Here is a 27,129-nt window from a genome sequence, read left to right on the forward strand (position 1 = left end):
AGATCTTACTCAGAAATCATGCGGTTGCTAATCCTTTAGTATCTAAAATTTAAAGGTTTATTAATAAAAAGAAAGGTAAGAGTTAAAATTGGTCCAAGGACTCAAATACATACAATAATCACAAAACTCTTGATTCAGGCTTATAGCAGTGATGGAATAAACTGCTGGCTTAAGTCAAGTTTCTGGTTACTTCCAAATCATTAGAAGGACCTCTGTTCCCTGGTTGGAACACTCCCCTTGGGATAAGTGCATAGTCCAGAGGTTTGAGCAGCAGAGAAGCTGGAGGAGGAAAGAGGCAAGATGGAGATGTTTCCAGGGCCTTTTATATCTTCTTTTGCCATGTGGAGGGAATCCCATTGTTCTTACTGTGGAAAAGAACAGTAACAAGATGGTGTCCAGTCACATGAGCCAGCACATGGGCAAATCACCCCTCCATGCATGACTCAGTTCTTTACAGGTAGAAGCCATTGCCCACAGGTGAGTTTAAATGTTCCCAGGAAGGCTGGGAAGGGACAGCTCAGTGGTTTGTGCATTGGCCTGCTAAACCCAGGGTTGTGAGTTCAATGCTTGAGGGGCCATTTGGGATCTGGGGCAAAAATTGGGGATTGGCCCTACTTTGAGCAGGGTTGACCTCCTGAGGTCCCTTCCAATCCTGGGATTCTATGATTCTAAGGCTCATCAGATGTGAATTTGGGTCTCCAAAGGCCCACTGTCAGCCATGTACTTCTTGATGGGCCACTCAATTTGAATAGTCCCTTCACAATATGCTGGCCAACTGCTTCACTGGTCCTATTCAGAATTAAACTCATAGAAATACATGTAGCCAATACTCATGATTTCAAATACAAAAATAACACATGCATACCAATAGCATAATAATACCCAGGTATTGATATCGTTTCCCTAGGCACCTCACGAGACCACTTTTGCACAGGTTTGTTGCAAACATAGAACAGTGGTTGCAAAAATGATCTATATGTTCATATTTTAATCAGATCACGTCATACAGGGGACACAGCAGCCCTTTGTCCTTGCTCCCAGCTTCTTGCTGTGGTGACAGATTGCAGCCCCTAGTCTAGCCCTTCCCTCAGGGGCAAACTGCAGTTCTTGGATGGGCCACTCTTTTGCAGCAAGTGGGACAGACCCACTTGCTTTTCTGGGCTCCACCCCCAGGACCCTCTAGGGCCAGCACTTACTGCCTCTCCTCCAAGTTCTCGTGCTTACCTCTTTATTCCTGGGCCACTTTCCCATAGCCCCAGCACCTTCGCTGCCCCCTATCCGGGCTTCAGTCTGGCGGGCAGTCAGGCTGGAGCTCCACTTGCTCTCCTGACCCCACCCCACACTGCTCTTCCCCTCCTTTATAGACAGCTAGTCCTTTTCCCTCAGGCTGGAGAAAGAGACTGCTCCCTGCTCTCCTGAACAGTCCTTTTTATATGGCTCTCACTGGCCCTTCTTGGCTGCTCCATCAAGTCTTCTTTCCATTGGCTCTCTCTGCAAGCCCTCCTCTCATTGGCTGGGCCAAAATTGTTATGTGTAATATTTTCATAAAACAGTCTAGTTCAAAATCAAATAAAAAAGTTAAATCAAAAGGCAAATGTTTGTTTTATTCAACTTAAAATACAAAGTGTTTAATATCAAAAAAATATAATATACTAAAGTCTAATACATTTGCTTAAGTAAAACAAAAAAAAATTTCATTGGCCAAATCTTTCAATTAAAAAAATTGGTATTACAATTTGCACACCAACAGTCTTTAAAAACAAAAACATAAAAAATTAACCCACTCCCCATATTGTACATAAAATCAATAAACAACAAAAACACTCAAGCCTCATTAATAATGCCTTATAAGGAATATAGGAAAACAACTCCATATTAGTACAGCAAAGTTGTTCATCAGCGTGAACAAAATCTGCAGTTACCTAGCACAATATTGCAGCTGGGGGTTTTTACAGAGCTGGCTGGTGCAATAACATACAGTTGGGGATCTTTCGGACACTGCTTGGTCCCCCTCAGTCCCCCTTCCAGCCCCTTCCCACATACCCAAAGTGGCTTAACTGATTATCTGTGTCAACAGACACAGGCCGACTGCACTTTACTATGCTGGCCTAAGTCATACAGGACACAGGCCTGTAGGTTTCTTGCGTTACAGCATTTCCATATAATAAGCTTTCCTCTCTATAGATCAAGTTTAGGCCTGAGAAATTGTCCGCATACCCCATAACCTCAGCCATACAGAACACAACGCCATCCACAGACTCAGAAACACCCCTGACATTCTAATCAAAGGAGCTGACAAAGGAGGTGCTGTAGTCATCATGAACAGGTTGGATTATGAACAGGAGGCTGCCAGGAAACCTTCCAACACCACATTCTACAGGCCACTGTCCTCCAATCCCACTGAGGAGTATCAAAAGAAATTACACTGCTCAAGAAACTCCCTGCTACAGCACGGGAACAAATCTACACAGACACGCCCCTAGAGTCCCGACCAGGGGTATTCTATCTGCTACCCAAGATGCATAAACCTGGAAATCCTGGACGCCCCATCGTCTCAGCCATCGGCATTCTTACAGCAGGATTATCTGGCGATGTGGACTCTCTCCTCACACCCTATGCTAACAGCACTCACAGCTATCTTCGAGACACCACCAACTTCCTGAGGAAACTACAACCTATTGGTGATCTTACACCAATATTCCACACAATGATGGGCTACAAGCTGTCAGGAACATTATCCCTGATGAGGCCACGGCACACCTGGTGGCTGAGCTTTCTGACTTTGTCCTCACCCACAACCATTTCAGATCTGGGAACAATTTATACTTTCAAGTCAGCGGGACTGCTAGGAGTACCCGCATGGCCCCACAGCATGCCAACATCTTTATGGCTGACTTAGAACAACGCTTCCTCAGCTCTCGTCCCCTAGCACCCCCTCCTCTATTTACGCTACATTGATGACATCTTCACCATATGGACCCATGGGAAGGAGGCCCTTGAAGAATTCTGCCAGGATTTCAACAATTTCCACCCCAGCATCGACCTCAGCCTGCACCAGTCCACACAAGAGATCCTGGACACTATAGTACAAATTCGTGATGGTCACATAAATACCACCCTATACTGGAAACCTACTGACCTCTATACTTACCTACATGCCTCCAGCTTCCATCCAGGATACATCACACGATCCATTGTCTACAGCCATGCCCCAAGATACAACCGCATTTGCTCCAATCCCTCAGGCAGAGACAAACATCTACAAGATCTTTATCAAGTATTCTTAAAACTACAATACTCACCTGGGGAAGTGAGGAAACAGACTGACAAAGCAAGATGGAGACCCAGAAGTCACCTTCTACAGAACAGGCCCAACAAGGGAAATAACAGAATACCACTGGCCATCATGTACAGCCCCCAGCTAAAACCTCTCCAGCGCATCATCAACGATGTACAACCTATCCTGGAAAACGATTCCTCATTCTCACAGACCGTGGGAGGCAGGCCAGTCCTCGCTTACAGACAGCTCCCAATCTGAAGCAAATACTCACCAGCACCACACCACAGAAACACTAACCCAGGAACCAATCCCTGCAAAAAATTCCATTGCCAAATCTGTCCCCATATCTACTCTAGCAACACCATCATAGGACCTAACCATATCAGCCATGTCATCAGGGGCACATTCACGTGCACATCGATCAATGTGATATATGCCATCATGTGCCAGCAATGCCCCTCTGCCACGTACATTGGCCAAACCGGACAGTCTCTATGTAAAAGAATAAATGGACACAAATATGACATCAGGAATGGTAACATACAAAAGCCAGTAGCAGAACATTTCAGTCTCCCTGGACATTCAATAACAGATTTAAAGGTAGCCATCCTTCAACCAAAAAACTTCAAAAACAGACTTCAGAGAGAAACTCCAGAGTTACAATTCATTCACAAACTTAACACCATCAATTTGGGCCTGAATAGGAACTGGGAGTGGCTGGCTCACTACAAAAGCAATTTTCCCTTTGTTGGTATTGACCCCTCCTCATCAGTCATTGGGAGTGGACCATGTTCATCCTGTGTGGATTCTCCCATTTTTAATGAGGTATGATCTCTGTCTGAAACTTTTCCCACAGTCTAAGCACTTGTGGGGGTCTCTCTCTTCTACAGATTCTTCCATGTTGAACGAGATCTGATCTCCATGTGAAACTTTTCCCACAGTCCAAGCACTTATAGAGTCACGCTCCGGTGTGGATTCTCTGATGTTTAACCAGCGCTGATCTCTGTATGAAACTTTTCCCACAGTCAAAGCACTTGTGGGGTCTCTCTCCTGTGTGGACTGCCTGATGTTGAACAAGGCGTGACCTTCGTATGAAACTTTTCCCACAGTCCAAGCACTTGTGGGGTCCCTCTCCTGTGTGGATTGCCTGATGATCAGAAAGATCCGACTTGCATATGAAACTTTTCCCACAGTCCAAGCACTTGTGGGGTCTCTCTCCTGTGTGGAGTGCCTGATGATAAACAAGCTCTGACCTTCGTATGAAACTTTTCCCACAGTCCAAGCAATTGTGGGGTCTCTCTCCTGTGTGGAATGCCTGATGTTGAACAAGGTGTGACTTTCTTATGAAACTTTTCCCACAGTCCAAGCACTTGTGGGGTCTCTCTCCTGTGTGGATTGCCTGATGTTCAACAAGGCGTGACCTTCGTATGAAACTTTTCCCACAGTCCAAGCACTTGTGGGGTCTCTCTCCTGTGTGGATTGCCTGATGATCAGCAAGATCTGACTTGAATATGAAACTTTTCCCACAGTCCAAGCACTTGTGGGGTCTCTCTCCTGTGTGGAGTGCCTGATGATAAACAAGAGCTGATCTCCAAGTGAAACTTTTCCCACAGTCCAAGCACTTGTGGAGTCTTTCTCCTGTGTGGATTACCTGATGTTTAACAAGCACCGACCTCCATGTGAAACTTTTCCCGCAGTCCAAGCACTTGTGGGGTCTCTCTCCTGTGTGGATTGCCTGATGATTAACAAGCGCCGACCTCCATGTGAAACTTTTTCCACAGTCCAAACATTTATGGGGTCTCTCTCCTGTGTGGCTTTTCTTATGTGAATTTAGTGCTGACTTTGAACGGAAACATTTCCCGCATTCAATGCATTGAATGGGCTTGTCTACAGTGTGGCTTCTCCCACGGTTATTAAGATCTGTGCGCTTATTGAAGCTTTCCCCACTGTCCAAGCATTGAAATGGTTTCTCTCCTGTATGAACTGTCTGATGTGTAACAAGTTTTGATCTCACAATAAATCCTTTCCCACACTCATGGCAGTGCCAGGGTGTCTCTTCCTTAGGATTTGTCTGCTGCTCTCTGGGATTCTCGTCTCCTCCCCCACCATGAATAGATTCATCCACTTTCTTCCTGGGTTGGTTTATCAGAAGCCTCTCTGACCTGTGCCAATTTCCCCAGGCTTCTCCCTGATTCCAGCAATGGGAAAAATTCCCTTCAGCTCTTCCCAAAAAGGTCCCCTGTGGTTCCACTTCCCCAGGAACTTCCTCATGATGATTCCCCTCCTTGTTCTCACACCCTCGTTCAGCACCTGCTGGGAGAGACACAATCCAGAGAGGAGTCATTGTGCTGGGGAGAAAGAGGAATAGCACTGAGGGAAAAGCCAACACAAAGACTGAGCAATTGCATTCTGCCTCCACATCCCACCCTAACACTTACAAGGAAGGAGAGACGGGAAGGGTGGAATGGCGTGAGCAATATCTGCTGACCATAGCCCTGCTCTTGGTGAGATGAAGAAGAACTGAGGGAGTTACTCACATCATATTTTGGGATTCTCAACTTTTTCCTTCATTCCCTGGATGGTTTCTCTGTCAGGCCTCACCTGTGCTTCTGTATCTCAGAAGCCTTCTGTCCTTGAAATCCTGGAGATCGGACACCCACAGCTCTTCCCCTCGTTCCAGCCGGGCGATAAGCTCAGGTTTGGGAACGGGAAATCCTGTGCAGAAGGTGAAATGAGTCCAGATCAGGGTGCATGGAGCATTGGTGGAGGATTTGTCACAAAGGACGTTCCGTGAGTGGAACCTGTCCCTGTGCTCTGCTGGAGGAACGTGGAATCCAAGAGGATGGGAACAGGGTCACTGAGCCCCCTTGTGCAGAGGACGTTGTCTGGGGAGGTGAGTTGAATTATTACTACACCCTCACTAGGCGTTCCCAGGATCTGTGCACTCTGGGGGCCTTGCTGACTCACACACAGGTCTGCACTTAAGACCCTGCCTCTTTCTAAACCTGCAGAGCCCAGAGCTCTCCCCATGCCTGGAGCTATTCCCAAGGAGGGAGATGAACAGAGATTGTATGTGCAGCCAAGAAACAATACAGACAAGACAATGTGGATTTATGCCCCTTTGAAAGCTGGAGGGGTGGGGATGGTTTAGCTTGTCCATTGGGTTTTGACTCCCCTGTCCCAGTGGAGAGGGCACCGAAATTTCTCATATGGCAGCTGTGCATTATGGAACCCATTCGCCTCTGCTCGAACTGACCAGGGAAGAATCTGACCACATTAAGACACGCACACCCCACAGCTTCTAATAACTGAGGGGACGGGAATCCTTTACCCAGCGAGGTCACCGTCTCGTAGTTCTCCTGCATGACGTCCCTGTAGAGGGCTCTCTGAGCGGGGTCCAGCAGAGCCCCCTGCCCCTGGGTGAAATAAATAGCCACCTCCTCGAAGGTCACCGGCATCTGAAACACCAAGAGTCCCCCACTCAGCACCTGCTGCCCCAGCCACAATCCCACTGCTCAGGGGAAAGGAAAAAAAAAACGTGAAGCTGTGGGAGGGCCAGAGTAGCAAAATCCCACCCCCACCCTGCTCAGAGCAGCCAGGAGGCTTCAGGGGGCGGAGAAGGTGAGAGCTCCCTGTCCGCCCCAGCACACGGAGCACGCCAGGATCTTCTCATTTCCCACACGCCTGCCAGCCATAGACTGGTACAGGAAGCAGAGCTCTGAGCCGGGGACAGGGACAGGAATCCCGACAGCTTCCCTTCGTATTTCACAGCAGCCCCAGGGAAATGGGGTCAGGCTCCAGCACTGGGAGCCTGGAAAATGTTCCCAGCCCTGCCGAGGTGGTTATATCCTGCCTGAGAAATGGGGGAATGTCCCCTCCCCCTTTCCCTGCCACAAAGGGCCTACTTAGTAAATCAGTAGGTTTATCAAACCCTGACTCCTCCCTCCCCCGCCCAGCAGCTCCCTGAAAATCCCCTACCTGAGCTGGCTCCAACACAGCCATTTCCCTTCTCTCTCCTCTGGAAGACTGGCAGATATTTAATGAAACGTGGACCTGATTCCTCAGCCTGTCGGGGCGAGAGGAAGGTTACAGAAGGGGCTTCTGTCCATGTCACTCCCCGATTCCCCCCAGACTCTTCAGACCCTCCCAGTAACAGCATCTCTGAGCCAAATGCTAAAAAAAGGAAAGAACCAAAAGGGCCACTTTGGGAGATTTCCCCCCATTGCAGTGTAAACCCCTCTCCCTTACCAATAGCTGGAGCCCTCTGGTGGCATCACCTGAAGAATGAGCTGCCCTGGAATCCCCCGGCAGCCCCCAGGGACAGGCAGGAAGAGGCTGATCCCATTGGTCCATCCGCGCACCCCCCTGCCTGAGCCAGCAGTGACTCCGGTCTGACTCTGGTGTGGCTGAGATCTGAACCCTACAGGGAAATCAGACCACGGCCCTGGGCAGCCCCCAACACTCAGGGCACACAGACCCCACCACCACAGGGGTGTCTGACAATAACACACTCAGAGCCGGGTCGGGGGGGGGGAGGGGGCTGGGTTTTTTCCGTGTAGCTTCTGCACTCTGAGTGGTTAGTCCCCTGATCACTCCCAAAGCTGAGAAGAGCTTCTCTCCGCCCGCCTCCCCACATCCCCCCTTTCCCTCGCAGTGCCCCCCACTCACGTCTTCCCCCATTCCCGACCTCGCTCCCCTCAGCCCCACAGTCCCCCGATCCTCCTCCATTGTCCCATCTTCCCTTCCGTGCACCCCTGCCCCCATCCCAGCCCGCCCCCGGCATCCCCTGCACCCGCCTCCGGCCCCTCTTTATCCTCCTCCCCCTGCAGCCCAGATGTGACCGGGGGGCCCGCTGCAAGGGGGGGATGGGCGGGTCTCTCTTACCTTCCCCCCGAGCGGGGCCCCCCGGGGCAGGGGCCGGGCCGGGAAGGGGCCCTGGCCGGGCTGGGGGCTCTGCCCTGGGAGAGGCTCCCGGGGAGCAGCGGGCAGGGCCCGGCTGGAGGTTCCCCTCTCCCGGCTGCAGCCCGGGCTCCGGGCTCCCAGCACCAGCCGCCGGGGCTCGGGGATCTCGCCGGGAGCCAGAGTCCCCGCAGCGGCTGCGAGTCACTTCCTGGGCCGGCCCTGAGCCCCGCGATCCTCCCCCCAGAGCCGCCCCCCAGCCGCTCCTGGGTCCTAGCGATCAACCCACAGTAATCCAGCCCCCTGCCCAGCCCCTGCCCCCTGGGGGCCCAACCGCCCCTGGGCTCGGGGAGCTTCTCCCAGCAGTAAGGGGTCATCCCGCCTAGAAACTTCTTCTGTCAGCATTCACGTTTCAGAGTAACAGCCGTGTTAGTCTGTATTCGCAAAAAGAAAAGGAGTACTTATGGCACCTTAGAGACTAACCAATTTATTTGAGCATGAGCTTTCCTGAGCTACAGCTCACTTCATCGGATGCATACCGTGGAAACTGCAGCAGACTTTATATACACACAGAGATCATAAAACAATACCACCTCTCACCCTACTGTCCTGCTGGTAATAGCTTATCTAAAGTGATCATCAAGTTGGGCCATTTCCAGCACAAATCCAGATTTTCTCACCCTCCACAGTCTCGCTTGCAGCCTCCCTGCAGGACTGACCGGGCACGGGCCGCTGGCTGATCAGCCCGTCTGCGGCAAACTTCTCTCCATATTGGGCTGGCAGAGGCCTTGCTCTCACCGCCTCTCTGGTCACCGGCTACTAAAAACCTCTGGTTGTTTGAGCTGACTGGGCCAGATTTGCAGGGGGGAGCGAGGGAAGGCAAAAGGAGAGAGAGCAGAAGTGGGGGTGGCATAATTGTTTAGACCACTGGCAGAGGTGAAAGTAAGCCGGTCTGATCCAGTCTGGCGGACCCAGCAAGAGCCGGGACACCGCTGACTGCACCGGCAGGGGGCAGCTTCCCCAGGCCGGTGATGTGAAGGGCTCTGGCCACCGGAACCACAGCGGAGCCCTGGGCCCTTTAAATCGCCGCTGGAGCCCCGGGGGTCCCGGCTGCCGCTGCAGCTACTGCTCCTGCCCTGATTTTAAGGGCCCGAAGCTCCCAGCAGCTGCTCACGTACCAGGGGGAGTTCAGGATTGAGCCAAAATCAAACTCAGTGGAGTTGAGGATGTCTGCTGGCTCCCCTTCTCTGGTTTGCCCTGCTTAGCGTGTCTTTCAAGATCAGGATGATGAAAGCCCAACAGTGCCATGCTGGGGCCCAGGAGACAGCGGGTGTGAGACGTACCCCAGGGTACAATCTGGACTGTTGAACTGCTTAATTCTCCATCCCAGGGCATGTTTTACACTGCTTCCCAGGGTGGATACAAACCAATGAGTTAAACAAAAATCAGTGTTTTTATTTAAATTGGATTTTTTTTTGATAAAATGCTTTTTGAGGAAAAAACTTATCTAAAGATACGTTTAATTAAGATACATTATAGCTCAAAGATATCTCATCATGGAATAGGGATTGTAAATTCTAATTCTATAGTATGAGACAATATATTCATGGAATGTTTAAGAAAAGTTTTGTACATGAGTTCCAATAGCTGATGAATTAGGGACCCAATTTTATGGGGTTCCACAGGCTTCTGTATAGATTATTTAGGCTAATCTTTCCATCTACCCAATGGGACTCAGTGCTCAGTCTAGAAGATCCCATCAGAGATGCTTAGTTTCCCAGTTCTCAAACTGTGGCTTTGTGTCTCCAGAGGTAACATGCTTGTTAACAGCCAAAATGTTTTTAAATCAATTAATATAGAGAGGTGAGAAATAACAGACCTCACCTCTATTGTCCCTCTGCAAATTTGTGTACACAGAGTCAATCCCTTCCCTCTCTCCAAAAGTGCAAAGTTTCAAAAAGTTGAATGAATAGAAGACTGTTGGAGGCAGAATAGATCTGGACAAGGAGAAGAAGTCTGGAGATAAATGTGAGAAACCATGGACATATGCTTTTCTGTTAAAATATTATATCTTTGCTGTTGAAGAAAAAATCCAGAATACTTAACGTAGTTGTTTTAGTGAAATAAAACAATTTAAACATCTGTCTGGTGATGTTCTCCTCCACCGCGTGGCATGAATGAAATAACCAAACAATGAAATAACCAAATGCAAATAAATGAAATGAAATAACCAAACAATCATTCATTGTCTGATATAGCTGTAAAACTAACCTGAAAAGTTTTCAAAATAAATCACTGTTTTAAAATGTATAGTGTGTACCTTCTAAAAATGAAACCTACATCTATCTCTGAGTTGTGTAGAATATCATGGAGCAGGTCCTCAAGGAATCAATTCTGAAGCACTTAGAGGAGAGCAAAGTGATCAGGAACAGTCAGCATGGATTCACCAAGGGCAAGTCATGCCTGACTAATCTAATTGCCTTCTATGATGAGATAACTGGTTCTGTGGATGAAGGGAAAGCAGTGGACGTGGTGTTCCTTGACTTTAGCAAAGCTTTTGACACTGTCTCCCACAGTCTTCTTGTCAGCAAGTTAAAGAAGTATGGGCTGGACGAATGCACTATAAGGTGGGTAGAAAGTTGGCTAGATTGTTGGGCTCAATGGGTAGTGATCAATTGCTCCATGTCTAGTTGGCAGCCAGTATCAAGCGGAGTGCCCCAAGGGTCGGTCCTGGGGCCGGTTTTCTTCAATATCTTCATTAATGACCTGCAGGATGGTGTGGACTGCACCCTCAGCAAGTTTACAGACGACACTAAACTGGGAGGAGCGGTAGATACGCTGGAGGGTAGCGATAGGATACAGAGGGACCTAGACAAATTGGAGGATTGGGCCAAAAGAAATCTGATGAGGTTCAACAAGGACAAGTGCAGAGTTCTGCACTTAGGACGGAAGAATGCAATGCACCGCTACAGACTAGGGACCGAAAGGCTTGGCAGCAGTTATGCAGAAAAGGACCTAGGGGTGACAGTGGATGAGAAGCTGGATATGAGTCAACAGTGTGCCCTTGTAGCCAAGAAGGCCAATGGCATTTTGGGATGAATAAGTAGGGGCACTGGCAGCAGATCGAGGGACGTGATCGTTCCCCTCTATTCGACATTGGTGAGGCCTCATCCTGAGTACTGTGTCCAGTTTTGGGCCCCACACTACAAGAAGGATGTGGAAATATTGGAGAGAGTCCAGCGGAGGGCAACAAAAATGATTAGGGGACTGGAACACATGACTTACGAAGAGAGGCTGAGGGATCTGGGATTATTTAGTCTACAGAAGAGAAGAATGAGGGGAGATTTGATAGCTGCTTTCAACTACCTGAAAGGAGGTTCCAAAGAGGATGGATTTAGACTATTCTCAGTGGTAGCGGATGACAGGACAAGGAGTAATGCTCTCAAGTTGCAGTGGGGGAGGTTTAGGTTGGATATTAGGAAAAACTTTTTCACTACGAGGGTGATGAAACACTGGAATGCGTTACCTAGGGAGGTGGTACCTTTGGGGGGGGGGAAGGATAGCTCAGTGGTTTGAGCATTGGCCTGCTAAACCCAGGGTTGTGAGTTCAATCCTTGAGGGGGGCATTTAGGGATGTGGGACAAAAATGGGAGATTGGTCCTGCTTTGAGCAGGGGGTTGGACTAGATGACCTCCTGAGGTCCCTTCCAACCCTAATATTGTATGATTCTATGTGGTGGAATCTCCTTCCTGAGAAGTTTTTAATGTCAGGCTTGAGAAAGCCCTGGATGGGACGATTTAATTGGGGATCGGTCCTGCTTTGAGCAGGGGGTTGGACTAGATGACTTCCTGAGGTCCCTTCCAACCCTCATATTCTAGGATCCTAGGATTCTACCACATTCTAAAGGCCACTGTCCTCCATCCCACTAAGGAGTATCAAAAGAAACTACACCAACTGCTCAAGAAACTCTCTGCTACAGCACAGGAACAAATCTACACAGACACACCACTAGAGCCCCGACCAGGGGTATTCTATCTGCTACACAAGATCCATAAACCTGGAAATCCTGGACGCCCCATCATCTCAGGCATCGGCACTCTTACAGCAGGATTATCTGGCGATGTGGACTCTCTCCTCACACCCTATGCTACCAGCACTCCCCGCTATCTTCGAGACACCACCGACTTCCTGAGGAAACTACAACGTATTGGTGAGCTTCCTGAAAACACCATCCTGGCCACCACGGATGTAGAAGCTCTTTACACCAATGTTCCACATGAGGATGGCCTACAAGCTGTCAGGAACATTAATCCTGATGAGGCCACAGCACACCTGGTGGCTGAGCTTTGTGACTTTGTCCTCACCCTCAACCATTTCAGATCTGGGGACAATTTATACTTTCAAGTCAGCGGGACTGCTATGGGTACCCGCATGGCCCCACAGCATGCCAACATCTTTATGGCTAACTTAGAACAACGCTTCCTCAGCTCTCGTCCCCTAGCACCCCCTCCTCTATTTACGCTACATTGATGATATCTTCACCATATGGACCCATGGGAAGGAGGCCCTTGAAGAATTCCACCTGGATTTCAACAATTTCCACCCCAGCATTGACCTCAGCCTGGACCAGTCCATACAAGAGATCCTGGACACTACAGTGCAAATAAGTGATGGTCACATAAATACCACCCTATACTGGAAACCTACTGACCTCTATACTTACCTACATGCCTCCAGCTTCCATCCAGGATACATCACACGATCCATTGTCTACAGCCATGCCCCAAGATACAACCGCATTTGCTCCAATCCCTCAGGCAGAGACAAACACCTACAAGATCTTTGTCAAGCACTCTTAAAACTACAATACTCACCTGGGGAAGTGAGGAAACAGACTGACAAAGCAAGATGGAGACCCAGAAGTCACCTTCTACAGGACAGGCCCAAGAAGGGAAATAACAGAACACCACTGGCCATCATGTACAGCCTCCAGCTAAAACCTCTCCAGCGCATCATCAACGATCTATAACCTATCCTGGAAAAGGACTACTCGTTCTCACAGACCATGGGAGGCAGGCCAGTCCTCGCTTACAGACAGCTCCCAATCTGAAGCAAATACTCACCAACACCACACCACAGAAACACTAACCCAGGAACCAATCCCTGCAACAAATCCCATTGCCAAATCTGTCCCCATATCTACTCTAGCAACACCATCATCGGACCTAACCATATCAGCCATGTCATCAGGGGCACATTCACGTGCACATCGACCAATGTGATATATGCCATCATGTGCCAGCAATGCCTCTCTGCCACGTACATTGGCCAAACCGGACAGTCTCTATGTAAAAGAATAAATGGACACAAATATGACATCAGGAATGGTAACATACAAAAGCCAGTAGCAGAACATTTCAATCTCCCTGGACATTCAATAACAGATTTAAAAGTAGCCATCCTTCAACCAAAAAACTTCAAACACAGACTTCAGAGAGAAACTCCAGAGCTACAATTCATTTGCAAACTTAAAACCAACAATTTGGGCCTGAAGAGGGACTGGGAGTGGCTGGCTCACTACAAAAGCAATTTTCCCTCTCTTGGTATTGACCCCTCCTCATCAGTCATTGGGAGTGGACCACGTTCATCCTGTGTGGATTCTCCCATTTTTAATGGGGTATGATCTCTGTCTGAAACTTTTCCCACAGTCCAAGCACTTATAGAGTCACTCTCCTATGTGGATTTTCTGATGTTTAACCAGCGCCGGTCTCCATGTGAAACTTTTCCCACAGTCCAAGCACTTATAGGGTCTCACTCCTGTGTGGATTCCCTGATGTTGAACCAGCACCGGTCTCCATCTGAAACTTTTCCCACAGTCCAAGCACTTATAGGGTCTCACTCCTGTGTGGATTCTCTGATGTTTCACCAGCGCTGATCTCTGTATGAAACTTTTTCCACAGTCCAAGCACTTGTGGGGTCTCTCTCCTGTGTGGATTGCTTGATGATAAACAAGATCTGACCTTTGTATGAAACTTTTCCCACAGTCCAAGCACTTGTGGGGTCTCTCTCCTGTGTGGATTGCCTGATGATGAACAAGGTGTGACTTTCTTATGAAACTTTTCCCACAATCCAAGCATTTGTGGGGTCTCTCTCCTGTGTGGATTGCCTGATGATGAACAAGGTGTGACCTCTGCATGAAACTTTTCCCACAGTCAAAGCACTTGTGGGGTCTCTCTCCTTTGTGGATTGCCTGATGTTGAACAAGGTGTGACCTCTGCATGAAACTTTTCCCAGAGTCAAAGCACTTGTGGGGTCTCTCTTCTGTGTGGACTGCCCGATGTTTTACAAAGTATGACCTCTGCTTGAAACTTTTTCCACAGTCCAAGCACTTGTGGGGTCTCTCTCCTGTGTGGACTGCCCGATGTTTTACAAGGTATGACCTCTGCTTGAAACTTTTCCCACAGTCCAAGCACTTGTGGGGTCTCTCTTCTGTGTGGACTGCCTGATGTTGAACAAGGTGTGACTTTCTTATGAAACTTTTCCCACAATCCAAGCACTTGTGGGGTCTCTCTCCTGTGTGGATTGCCTGATGACGAACAAGGCGTGACCTTCGTATGAAACTTTTCCCACAGTCCAAGCACTTGTGGGGTCTCTCTCCTGTGTGGATTGCCTGATGATCAGCAAGATCTGACTTGCAAATGAAACTTTCTCCACAGTCCAAGCACTTGTGGGGTCTCTCTCCTGTGTGGACTGCCTGATGCTGAACAAGGCGTGACCTTTGTATGAAACTTTTCCCACAGTCCAAGCACTTGTGGGGTCTCTCTCCTGTGTGGATTGCCTCATGTTGAAGAAGGGCTGACCTTCGTATGAAACTTTTCCCACAGTGCAAGCACTTGTGGGGTCTCTCTCCCGTGTGGATTGCCTGATGACGAACAAGGTCTGATTTCTGCTTGAAACTTTTCCCACAGTCCAAGCACCTGTGGGGTCTCTCTCCTGTGTGGCTTTTCTCATGTGAATTTAGTGCTGACTTTGAACTGAAACATTTCCCGCATTCAACGCATTGAATGGGCTTGTCTACAGTGTGACTTCTCCCATGGTCATTAAGATCTCTGCGCTTATTGAAGCTTTCCCCACTGTCCAAGCATTGAAATGGTTTCTCTCCCGTATGGACTGTTTGATGTGTAACAAGTTGTGATCTCACAATGAATCCTTTCCCACACTCAAGACAGTGCCAGGGTGTCTCTTCCTTGCGATTTGTCTGCTGCTCTCTGGGATTTTCGTCTCCTCCCCCACCGTTAAGAGATTCTTCCACTTTCTTCCTGGGTTGGTTTATCAGAAGCCTCTCTGACCTGTGCCAATTTCCCCAGGCTTCTCCCTGATTCCAGCAATGGGAAAAATTCCCTTCAGCTCTTCCCAAAAAGGTCCCCTGTGGTTCCACTTCCCCAGGAACTGCCTCATGATGATTCCCCTCCTTCTTCTCACTCCCTCGCTCAGCACCTGCTGGGAGAGACACAATCCAGAGAGGAGTCATTGTGCTGGGGAGAAAGAGGAATAGCACTGAGGGAAAAGCCAACACAAAGACTGAGCAATTGGATTCTGCCTCCACATCCCACCCTGACACTTACAAGAAAGGAGAGACGGGAAGGGTGGAATGGCGTGAGCAATATCTGCTGACCATAGCCCTGCTCTCGGTGAGATGAAGAAGAACTGAGGGCGTTACTCACATCGTATTTTGGGATTCTCAACTTTTTCCTTCATTCCCTGGATGGTTTCTCTGTCAGGCCTCACCTGTGCTGGTGCAACTCCGAAGCCTTCTGTCCTTCAAATCCTGGAGATCGGACACCCACAGCTCTTCCCCTCGTTCCAGCCGGGCGATAAGCTCAGGTTTGGGAATGGGAAATCCTGTGCAGAAGGTGAAATGAGTCCAGATCAGGGTGCATGGACCATTGGTGGAGGATTTGTCACAAAGGACGTCCCGTGAGTGGAACCTGTCCCTGTGCTCTGCTGGAGGAACGTGGAATCCAAGAGGATGGGAACAGGGTCACTGAGCCCCCTTGTGCAGAGGACGTTGTCTGGGGAGGTGAGTTGAATTATTACTACACCCTCACTAGGTGTTCCCAGGATCTGTGCGCTCTGGGGGCCTTGCTGACTCACACAGGTCTCGACTTCAGCGTATCTCTTTCTAAACCTGCAGAGCCCAGAGCCCTCCCCATGCCTGGAGCTATTCCCAAGGAGGGAGATGAACAGAGATTGTATGTTGTCATAAATATAAAGGGAAGGGTAAACCCCTTTGAAATCCCTCCTGGCCAGGGGAAAGCTCCTCTCACCTGTAAAGGGTTAAGAAGCTAAAGGTAACCTCGCTGGCACCTGACCAGAATGACCAATGAGGAGACAAGATACTTTCAAAAGCTGGGAGGAGGGAGAGAAACAAAGGGTCTGTGTGTGTCTGTATGCTGGTCTTTGCCAGGGATAGACCAGGAATGGAGTCTTAGAACTTCTAGTAAGTAATCTAGCTAGGTACGTGTTAGATTATGATTTCTTTAAATGGCTGAGAAAAGAATTGTGCTGAATAGAATAACTATTTCTGTCTGTGTATCTTTTTTGTAACTTAAGGTTTTGCCTAGAGGAGTTCTCTATGTTTTTGAATCTAATTACCCTGTAAGATATCTACCATCCTGATTTTACAGGGGGGATTTCTTTATTTCTATTTACTTCTATTTTTTATTAAAAGTCTTCTTGTAAAAACTGAATGCTTTTTCATTGTTCTCAGATCCAAGGGTTTGGGTTTGTGGTCACCTATGCAAATTGGTGAGGCTTTTTATCCAACATTTCCCAGGAAAGGGGGGGGTGCAAGTGTTGGGAGGATTGTTCATTGTTCTTAAGATCCAAGGGTCTGGGTCTGTAGTCACCTAGGCAAATTGGTGAGGCTTTTTACCAAACCTTGTCCAGGAAGTGGGGTGCAAGGTTTTGGGAAGTATTTTGGGGGGAAGGACGCGTCCAAACAGCTCTTCCCCAGTAACCAGTATTAGTTTGCTGGTGGTAGCAGCCAGTCCAAGGACAACGGGGGGAATATTTTGTACCTTGGGGAAGTTTTGACCTAAGCTGGTAAAGATAAGCTTAGAAGGTTTTTCATGCAGGTCCCACATCTGTACCCTAGAGTTCAGAGTGGGGGAGGAACCTTGACATGGTGGCATAGTGGTGGGATTAACCTGAAATCATTTTGAGATCCAGTTGAGATTTTTTGAACTAGAAATACAGATTTTAAAAAGGAATTTTTTTTTCCTGTGGCTTTGAAGCAGCTTTGAAACTGAAAGCAGCTTGGGTTTTCCCTGCTTTGTGGCCAAGCAGAGACAAAAGGGGATTATCTTTGTGAATTGCAGGTTTTCTTTGCCTGGAGGCAGGGTACTTAACTCCTGCAGGGAAATTCACAGTCTTCCAACCCAGAGTTTTTTTTTTCTTTTCTTCCAAAAAGTAAATAGGGGGGGTGTGCTCTACCCATTTGCCTGGAGACAAAAGTGGCAGGGTGTTTTTTTTTAGGATTTTGATTTTTTTGTTTTACAAGGAGCACAGGTTTGAAAGGGAATTTTTTTTTCTTTGGGCTGGGTAAGCAGGTTTCCAAGTAGTTGGAGGTTTTTTGCTTTAATTTGGGCCCAGAGCAGAGACAAGGGAATTGTCTTTTTCTGTAGGCTGACAATCACTATCAGAGAATAGGTATTCTATTCCAGCACAGCAAAATTTTACAGCCAAGTTTTGTTTGTTTATTTCTAAACCTCGGGTGTAAAGTTAGTTAAAAACAGAGAGGTTAGAATGGCAAAATCCGCGGCTCGACTACAGCTCGAATTAGCCAAATTTCAGGCTGAGGAAAGACAAAGGGAACATGAAAGACAGATAGAACTCATGCAGCTGAAGAAGGAACAAGAAAGGGAGGCAGCGAGAGAAGCAGAACAACACCAAGCGGCTGCTCACAGGAGAGCTATGGAAGCGAGGGACAAAGAACTGGAGGAGAAGGAAAAAGAGAGGAAGTATGTGGAGGAGATGGAGAAGATAAAGGCTCAGCAGAATATCCCAACAAACCCTAGTAATCCTTCTCCAAGTACCACTTCCCATCCCAGAAAGTTCCCCACCTACAAGGCAGGCGATGATACTGAGGCCTTCCTAGAAAACTTCGAAAGGGCCTGCCTTGGGTACAACATCTCTACTGACCAATACATGGTAGAGCTGAGGCCGCAGCTCAGTGGACCCTTAGCTGAGGTGGCAGCTGAAATGCCTAAAGAACACATGAACAAGTATGAACTGTTTAAATCCAAGGCGAGAGTCAGAATGGGGATAACACCCGAGCAGTCTCGTCGGAGGTTCAGAGCCCTAAGGTGGAAACCAGACATGTCATTTACCCGACATGCCTACCACATTGTGAAACACTGGGATGCCTGGATATCAGGAGCAAGTGTTGAATCTCCAGTAAATTTGCCCTTCCTAATGCAAATGGAACAATTCTTAGAGGGTGTTCCTGAGGAAATAGAAAGATACATCCTAGATGGGAAACCCAAAACTGTAATCGAGGCAGGAGAGATTGGAGCCAGATGGGTGGAGGTGGCAGAGAAGAAGAAAACTGGTCGCAGTTGGAGCGGAGACCAGAAGGGACCACCCCAGACCACACCCTATTACCGGGGGCCGCCCAAGGCCCCACCTACCTCCCAAAGAACCCTCCAGACCCCTTATCGTCCTGCCACCCCGTTCTCCAGCAACCCTCCTCGCCCCAGTGACCCGTCAGCTGGACAATGTTTTAAATGTAACGAGCTGGGGCATGTAAAGGCCAACTGCCCCAAGAACCCCAACAGATTACAGTTCATTGCACCGGAATCACACCAGAGGTCCACAGGCCCAGATACCTCCCAGATACCCTTGGAGCGGAGGGAAACTGTGAGTGTGGGCAGGAAGAAGGTCACCGCGTGGAGGGACACCGGAGCACAAGTGTCAGCTATCCATGCTTCCTTAGTGGACCCCAATTTAATCAACCCAGAGATCCAAGTGACGATTCAACCCTTCAAGTCCAACTCTTTCAATTTGCCTACAGCCAAGTTGCCTGTCCAGTACAAGGGCTGGTCAGGAACATGGACTTTTGCAGTCTATGATGATTATCCCATCCCCATGCTGTTGGGGTAAGACTTGGCCAATCATGTGAAGCAGGCCAAGAGGGTGGGAACGGTCACCCGCAGCCAGGCTAAACAAGCCGTGAGGCCTAGCTCTGTTCCGGAAACTTCTATCAGGGCCCGGTCAGAGGTGATGGACCCAGACCCCAGGCCAATGTCTGCAACAGCAGTAGTGGATCCAGTCCCAGAGACCCAGACGGAACCAGTCCCAGAACCAGAACCAGCCGAACAACCAACACCAGACCCCGTGTCAGCACTGAATCCAGTACTTGCAACCTCAACACCAGAGGGCCCCACCGAACCTGAACTGGCAGCAGCCGATAACCCGACCCAAGAGGCTCAGCCGGAGCCTGAATCCCAACATAGTGCACCAGTGGAGAGCGGTTCACAGTCAACAGAAACAGCTCCATCCCCTATATCGGTTCCAGAGGGACCAAGCCTAGGTCCACAATCCAATGAGGAACTGATGTCTCCAGCATCAAGGGAACAGTTCCAGACCGAACAGGAAGCAGATGAAAGCCTCCAGAGAGCTTGGACGGCGGCACGGAGCAACCCACCGCCTCTCAGCTCTTCTAATCGATCCAGGTTTGTTGTAGAAAGAGGACTTTTATACAAGGAAACTCTTTCTGGGGGACACCAGGAAGACTGGCATCCTCAGAGACAGTTGGTAGTTCCAACTAAATACCGGGCCAAGCTCTTGAGCTTAGCCCACGATCACCCTAGTGGCCATGCTGGGGTGAACAGGACCAAAGACCGTTTGGGGGGATCATTCCACTGGGAGGGAATGGGCAAGGATGTTTCTACCTATGTCCAGTCTTGTGAGGTGTGCCAAAGAGTGGGAAAACCCCAAGACCAGGTCAAAGCCCCTCTCCAGCCACTCCCCATCATTGAAGTTCCATTTCAGCGAGTAGCTGTGGATATTCTGGGTCCTTTTCCGAAAAAGACCACCCAGAGGAAAGCAGTACATACTGACTTTCATGGATTTTGCCACCCGATGGCCGGAAGCAGTAGCTCTAAGCAACACCAGGGCTAAAAGTGTGTGCCAGGCACTAGCAGACATTTTTGCCAGGGTAGGTTGGCCCTCCGACATCCTCACAGATGCAGGGACTAATTTCCTGACAGGAACTATGAAAAACCTTTGGGAAGCTCATGGGGTAAATCACTTGGTTGCCACTCCTTACCACCATCAAACAAATGGCATGGTGGAGAAGTTTAATGGAACTTTGGGGGCCATGATACGTAAATTCGTAAATGAGCACTCCAATGATTGGGACCTAGTATTGCAGCAGTTGCTCTTTGCCTACAGAGCTGTACCACATCCCAGTTTAGGGTTTTCCCCATTTGAACTTGTATATGGCCGTGAGGTTAAGGGGCCATTGCAGTTGGTGAAGCAGCAATGGGAGGGATTTACACCTTCTCCAGGAACTAACATTCTGGACTTTGTAACCAACCTACAAAACACCCTCCGAACCTCTCTAGCCCTTGCTAGAGAAAACTTACAGGATGCTCAAAAAGAGCAAAAAGCCTGGTATGATAAACATGCCAGAGAGCGTTCCTTCAAAGTAGGAGACCAGGTCATGGTCTTAAAGGCGCTCCAGGCCCATAAAATGGAAGCATCGTGGGAAGGGCCATTCATGGTCCAGGAGCGCCTGGGAGCTGTTAATTATCTCATAGCATTCCCCACCTCCAACCGAAAGCCTAAGGTGTACCATATTAATTCTCTAAAGCCCTTTTATTCCAGAGAATTAAAGGTTTGTCAGTTTACAGCCCACGGAGGAGACGATGCTGAGTGGCCCGAAGGTGTCTACTACGAAGGGAAATGTGGTGGTGGTGTGGAAGAGGTGAACCTCTCCATGACCCTTGGGCGTATGCAGCGACAGCAGATCCAGGAGCTGTGCACTAGCTACGCGCCAACGTTCTCAGCCACCCCAGGCCTGACTGAACAGGCATACCACTCCATTGACACAGGTAATGCTCACCCAATTAGGGTCCAACCTTACCAGGTGTCTCCTCAAGCTAAAACTGCTATAGAACGGGCGATCCAGGATATGTTACAAATGGGTGTAATCCGCCCCTCTGAAAGTGCATGGGCATCTCCAGTGGTTCTAGTTCCCAAACCAGATGGGGAAATACGTTTTTGCGTGGACTACCGTAAGCTAAATGCTGTAACTCGTCCAGACAACTATCCAATGCCCCGCACAGATGAACTATTAGAGAAACTGGGACGGGCCCAGTTCATCTCTACCTTGGACTTAACCAAGGGGTACTGGCAGGTACCGCTAGATGAATCTGCCAAGGAAAGGTCAGCCTTCACCACACATCTCGGGCTGTATGAATTTAATGTACTCCCTTTCGGGCTGCGAAATGCACCCGCCACTTTCCAAAGACTTGTAGATGGTCTCCTAGCGGGATTAGGAGAATATGCAGTCGCCTACCTTGACGACGTGGCCATATTTTCGGATTCCTGGGCAGACCACCTGGAACATCTACAAAAAGTCCTTGAGCGCATAAGGGAGGCAGGACTAACTGTTAAGGCTAAGAAGTATCAAATAGGCCTAAACAGAGTTACTTACCTTGGACACCAGGTGGGTCAAGGAACTATCAGCCCCCTACAGGCCAAAGTGGATGCTATCCAAAAGTGGCCTGTCCCAAAGTCAAAGAAACAGGTTCAATCCTTCTTAGGCTTGGCCGGTTATTACAGACGATTTGTACCGCACTACAGCCAAATCGCTGCCCCACTGACAGACCTAACCAAAAAGAAACAGCCAAATGCTGTTCAGTGGACCAGAAAGTGTCAGAAGGCCTTTAACAAGCTTAAAGCGACACTCATGTCTGACCCTGTATTAAGGGCCCCAGACTTTGACAAACCGTTCCTAGTAACCACAGATGCATCCGAGCGTGGTGTGGGAGCAGTTTTAATGCAGAAAGGACCTGATCAAGAATTCCACCCTGTAGTGTTTCTCAGCAAAAAACTGTCTGAGAGGGAAAGCAACTGGTCAGTCACTGAAAAAGAATGTTACGCCATTGTCTATGCTCTGGAAAAGCTACGCCCATATGTTTGGGGACGGCGTTTCCACCTGCAAACCGACCATGCTGCACTGAAGTGGCTTCACACCGTCAAGGAAACTAACAAAAAACTTCTTCGGTGGAGTTTAGCTCTCCAAGATTTTGATTTCGACATCCAACACATCTCAGGAGCTTCTAACAAAGTGGCTGATGCACTCTCCCATGAAAGTTTCCCAGAATCAACTGGTTAAAATCGTCCTTGAGATGTGGAAAATATTGTTAGTCTTTATGTACTTGGTAGTATATTTAGAGATGCATGTGTCTTATTAACTCTGTTTTTCCTAGAGCTCCAGGAAGAAATCCCAGCCAGTGTTTCACCCTAGCTGAGATTTGGGGGGCGTGTCATAAATATAAAGGGAAGGGTAAACCCCTTTGAAATCCCTCCTGGCCAGGGGAAAGCTCCTCTCACCTGTAAAGGGTTAAGAAGCTAAAGGTAACCTCGCTGGCACCTGACCAGAATGACCAATGAGGAGACAAGATACTTTCAAAAGCTGGGAGGAGGGAGAGAAACAAAGGGTCTGTGTGTGTCTGTATGCTGGTCTTTGCCAGGGATAGACCAGGAATGGAGTCTTAGAACTTCTAGTAAGTAATCTAGCTAGGTACGTGTTAGATTATGATTTCTTTAAATGGCTGAGAAAAGAATTGTGCTGAATAGAATAACTATTTCTGTCTGTGTATCTTTTTTGTAACTTAAGGTTTTGCCTAGAGGAGTTCTCTATGTTTTTGAATCTAATTACCCTGTAAGATATCTACCATCCTGATTTTACAGGGGGGATTTCTTTATTTCTATTTACTTCTATTTTTTATTAAAAGTCTTCTTGTAAAAACTGAATGCTTTTTCATTGTTCTCAGATCCAAGGGTTTGGGTTTGTGGTCACCTATGCAAATTGGTGAGGCTTTTTATCCAACATTTCCCAGGAAAGGGGGGGGTGCAAGTGTTGGGAGGATTTTTCATTGTTCTTAAGATCCAAGGGTCTGGGTCTGTAGTCACCTAGGCAAATTGGTGAGGCTTTTTACCAAACCTTGTCCAGGAAGTGGGGTGCAAGGTTTTGGGAAGTATTTTGGGGGGAAGGACGCGTCCAAACAGCTCTTCCCCAGTAACCAGTATTAGTTTGCTGGTGGTAGCGGCCAGTCCAAGGACAACGGGGGGAATATTTTGTACCTTGGGGAAGTTTTGACCTAAGCTGGTAAAGATAAGCTTAGGAGGTTTTTCATGCAGGTCCCCACATCTGTACCCTAGAGTTCAGAGTGGGGGAGGAACCTTGACATATGTGTAGCCAAGAAACAACACAGACAAGACAAGACAATGCGGATTTATGCCCCTTTGAAAGCTGGAGGGGTGGGGATGGTATAGCTTGTCCATTGGGTTTTGACTCCTGTGTCCCAGTGGAGAGGGCACCGAAATGCATGTATTTCTCACATGGCAGCTGTGCATTTTGGAACCCATTCGCCTCTGCTCTAACTGACCAGGGAAAAACCTGACCACATTAAGACACGTAGACCTCACAGCTTCTAATAACTGAGAGGACGGGAATCCCTTACCCAGCGAGGTCACCGTCTCGTAGTTCTCCTGCATGACGTCCCTGTAGAGGGCTCTCTGAGCGGGGTCCAGCAGAGCCCCCTGCCCCTGGGTGAAATAAATAGCCACCTCCTCGAAGGTCACCGGCATCTGAAACACCAAGAGTCCCCCACTCAGCACCTGCTGCCCCAGCCACAATCCCACTACTCATGGGAAAGGAAAAAAAAACGTGAAGCTCTGGGAGGGCCAGAGTAGCAGAATCCCACCCCCACCCTGCTCAGAGCAGCCAGGAGGCTTCAGGGGGCGGAGAAGGTGAGAGCTCCCTGTCCGCCCCAGCACACGGAGCACGCCAGGATCTTCTCATTTCCCACATGCCTGCCAGCCACAGACTGGGACAGGAAGCAGAACTCTGAGCCGGGGACAGGGGCAGGAATCCTGACAGCTTCCCTTCGTTTTTCACAGCAGATCCAGGGAAATGGGGTCAGGCTCCAGCACTGGGAGCCTGGAAAATGTTCCCAGCCCTGCCGAGGTGGTTATATCCTGCCTGAGAAATGGGGGAATGTCCCCTCCCCATTTCCCTGCCACAATGGGCCTACTTAGTAAATCAGTAGATTTATCAAACCCTAACTCCTACCTGCCCCGCTCAGAAGCGCCCTGAGACTCCCCTACCTGAGCTGGCTCCAACACAGCCATTTCCCTTCTCTCTCCTCTGGAAGACTGGCAGATATTTAGTGAAACGTGGACCTGATTCCTCAGCCTGTCGGGGCGAGAGGGAGGTTACAGAAGGGGCTTCTGTCCTTGTCACACCCCAATTCCCGCCAGACTCTTCAGACCCTCCCAGTAACAGCATATCTGAGCCAAATGCTAAAGAAAAGGGAAGAATCAAAAGGGCCACTTTGGGAGATTTCCATCCATTGCAGTGTAAATTCCTCTCCCTTAGCAATACCTGGAGCCCTCTGGTGGCATCACCTGAAGATTGAGCTGCCCTGGACTCCCCCGGCAGCCCCCAGGGTCAGGCAGGAAGAGGCTGATCCCATTGGCCCATCCGCGCACCCCCCTGCCTGAGCCAGCAGTGACTCCGGTCTGACTCTGGTGTGGCTGAGATCTGAACCCTACAGGGAAATCAGATCAGGGCCCTGGGCAGCCCCCAACACTCAAGGCACACAGACCCCACCACCACAGGGGTGTCTGACAATAACACACTCAGAGCCGGGTGTGTGTGTCGTGGGGGGGGAGTTGAGGGGGGGTTGGGTTTTTTTCCGTGTAGCTGCTGCACCCTGAGGGGTTAGTCCCCTGATCGCTCCCAAAGCTGAGAAGAGCTTCTCTCCGCCCGCCTCCCCACATCCCCCCTTTCCCTCGCTGTGCCCCCCACTCACGTCTTCCCCCATTCCCGACCTCGCTCCCCTCAGCCCCACAGTCCCCGATCCTCCTCCATTGCCCCATCTTCCCTTCCGTGCACCCCTGCCCCCATCCCAGCCTGCCCCCATCCCAGCCTGCCCCCGGCATCCCCTGCACCCGCCTCCGGCCCCTCTTTATCCTCCTCCCCCTGCAGCCCAGATGTGACGGGGGGGGGCCCGCTGCAAGGGGGGGATGGGCGGGTCTCTCTTACCTTCCCCCCGAGCGGGGGCCCCCGGGGCAGGGGCCGGGCCGGGAAGGGGCCCTGGCCGGGCTGGGGGCTCTGCCCTGGGAGAGGCTCCCGGGGAGCAGCGGGCAGGGCCCGGCTGGAGGTTCCCCTCTCCCGGCTGCAGCCCGGGCTCCGGGCTCCCAGCACCAGCCGCCGGGGCTCGGGGATCTCGCCGGGAGCCAGACTCCCCGCAGCGGCTGCGAGTCACTTCCTGCGGCCGGGCCTGAGCCCCGCGATCGCTCCCCCCAGAGCCGCCCCCCAGCCGCTCCTGGGTCCTAGCGATCAACCCACCAAAGGATCAGCATCCCTGTGCCCGGCTCCTGTTACACTCACAGGCTCCGAGGTCACAAGGGACCATCATGAGCATCTTGCCCAGGGGTTCTCACCACCAAATTTGGTGGCCTCAGAGGGTGGCCAACAACTCTCGCTGGTGCCCGCTCTCACACTTGCCCCTAAAATCCCAATTAACTTTACTAGAAACCAATCAATATGCACAGAGGTAAGAGGGGGGAACACTCCTCCTAGTGTGGGGAACTTTTTTGGCTTCTACCAAGCCCCAGAGGAACTGGCAAACAAAAGGATCTGAGTCCTTTACCCAGAGACCTGCATGACCTCAAGGACCCCTCCCCCCCGCCCGCTTCCACTCTGGACCCCCCTAACCCCAAGGCTAGGCCCAGGGATCCTGAGGTGTTCGACCCCCAATCTTGTGATCACTCAGGACAGCTGTCCCCATTCTGGGGTGTTCTCTCCACTCTGGAAGCTTCCTTCATCATTGCACAGAGTTAAAAACAAATACAATTTATTAAACAGCAAGTAATACAAAAATAAGGAGAAAAGTGGGAAAGATGAAAGGAAAACATGTCACCCCGCTCTGTGGGGGAGAACCCCAAACAACCCTCTCTGGAATGCCAGGGCACTTCACAGTCTGTCCCTCCCACATCCCAGGCCTCCTGCCCAGACCCTGACTGTGCTGCAGGCATGCCCAGGGTTGGACACTAACTCTGGTGTTGGCCTCAGGCTCTAGGTAGTAGGACCCTTCTTCCTAGCGTCAGCTGCTTCCTGTCAGGGTTATGATCCCCCACCCAGTCTGGCCTGCAAGGCCTCTTGGCTGAGGGCCTCTCCTTGCCCTGGGCCCTTTGCCCAGGGTCCCCTTCGCTCACTGCTCCCGGCTGCTCCAGTTTCCCTCTGCCTCCAGCCCAGCCCAGCCCTCCTCTCTCCTTAGCCCCTCCTGCTCTGCTCTAGCCCAGCCAGCTCCAGCTGACACAGAGGAGAGGACCCGGCTGCTGATTCCCTCATTGGCCTGCCTGCCCTGTCAATCAGGCTGACCTACAGCATTGCCCCCCCACACCCCTTGTCAGTCTCAGGATCTTCATTTCTCATTGGCCCTTCCCCTTTCTTTAGGTGTTAGGAGACGGCCTAACTAATGGCCAGCCCATTAAGTTTCAGTAAGGGGCCAACAATCCCCTTACTCCTATAAACATGAAAATCATAATTTCTTTATTGGCAGTTAGTAAATCCGCTGCTGTGAAAAATGCAATTTCTATGTTTGCTAAAAATTTTCACAACCTCTCAGCTAGCGACTCGGGTTGCC

The 27,129-nt window shown here is 49.8% G+C and overlaps 2 protein-coding genes across 2 annotated transcripts in view; both read right to left on the reverse strand.

Annotated features, from left to right (window-relative positions):
• Window positions 1-8,332, reverse strand: part of LOC144274658 (uncharacterized) — a 168,155-nt gene extending 159,823 nt beyond the window's left edge. Inside the window, exon 1 of the mRNA XM_077833659.1 lies at window positions 8,165-8,332. The gene's annotated coding sequence lies outside the window, so the exon portion shown is untranslated. The remainder of the gene's footprint in view (window positions 1-8,164) is intronic.
• LOC144274654 (uncharacterized) lies at window positions 20-25,705 on the reverse strand. Its single transcript, XM_077833645.1, has 8 exons — window positions 25,524-25,705; window positions 24,584-24,671; window positions 23,938-24,064; window positions 15,968-16,081; window positions 14,079-15,676; window positions 4,932-5,099; window positions 4,366-4,763; window positions 20-4,197 (listed from the first exon to the last, which is right to left on the reverse strand). Exons 2-8 carry the CDS (start codon window positions 24,605-24,607, stop codon window positions 4,098-4,100), a joined length of 2,529 nt encoding a protein of 842 aa, XP_077689771.1. The 5' UTR covers window positions 24,608-24,671; window positions 25,524-25,705; the 3' UTR covers window positions 20-4,097.
• Window positions 25,706-27,129: the final 1,424 nt, after the last annotated feature.

The sequence above is a fragment of the Eretmochelys imbricata genome, chromosome 14 (genome assembly GCF_965152235.1).
Source record: "Eretmochelys imbricata isolate rEreImb1 chromosome 14, rEreImb1.hap1, whole genome shotgun sequence".
NCBI lineage: Eukaryota > Metazoa > Chordata > Testudines > Cheloniidae > Eretmochelys > Eretmochelys imbricata.

What these genes read in the sequence shown, in the direction of transcription:
- LOC144274654 (XM_077833645.1), bottom strand. Translation starts at nt 24,607, where the DNA reads ATGGCTGTGTTGGAGCCAGCTCAG. An exon ending in CGAGACGGTGACCTCGCTGG is followed by an intron (nt 16,082 to 23,937) that starts GTAAGGGATTCC and finishes CCTTCTGCACAG; the next exon opens with GATTTCCCATTCCCAAACCT. An exon ending in CGGTGCTTGTTAAACATCAG is followed by an intron (nt 4,764 to 4,931) that starts GTAATCCACACA and finishes GCTGATCATCAG; the next exon opens with GCAATCCACACAGGAGAGAG.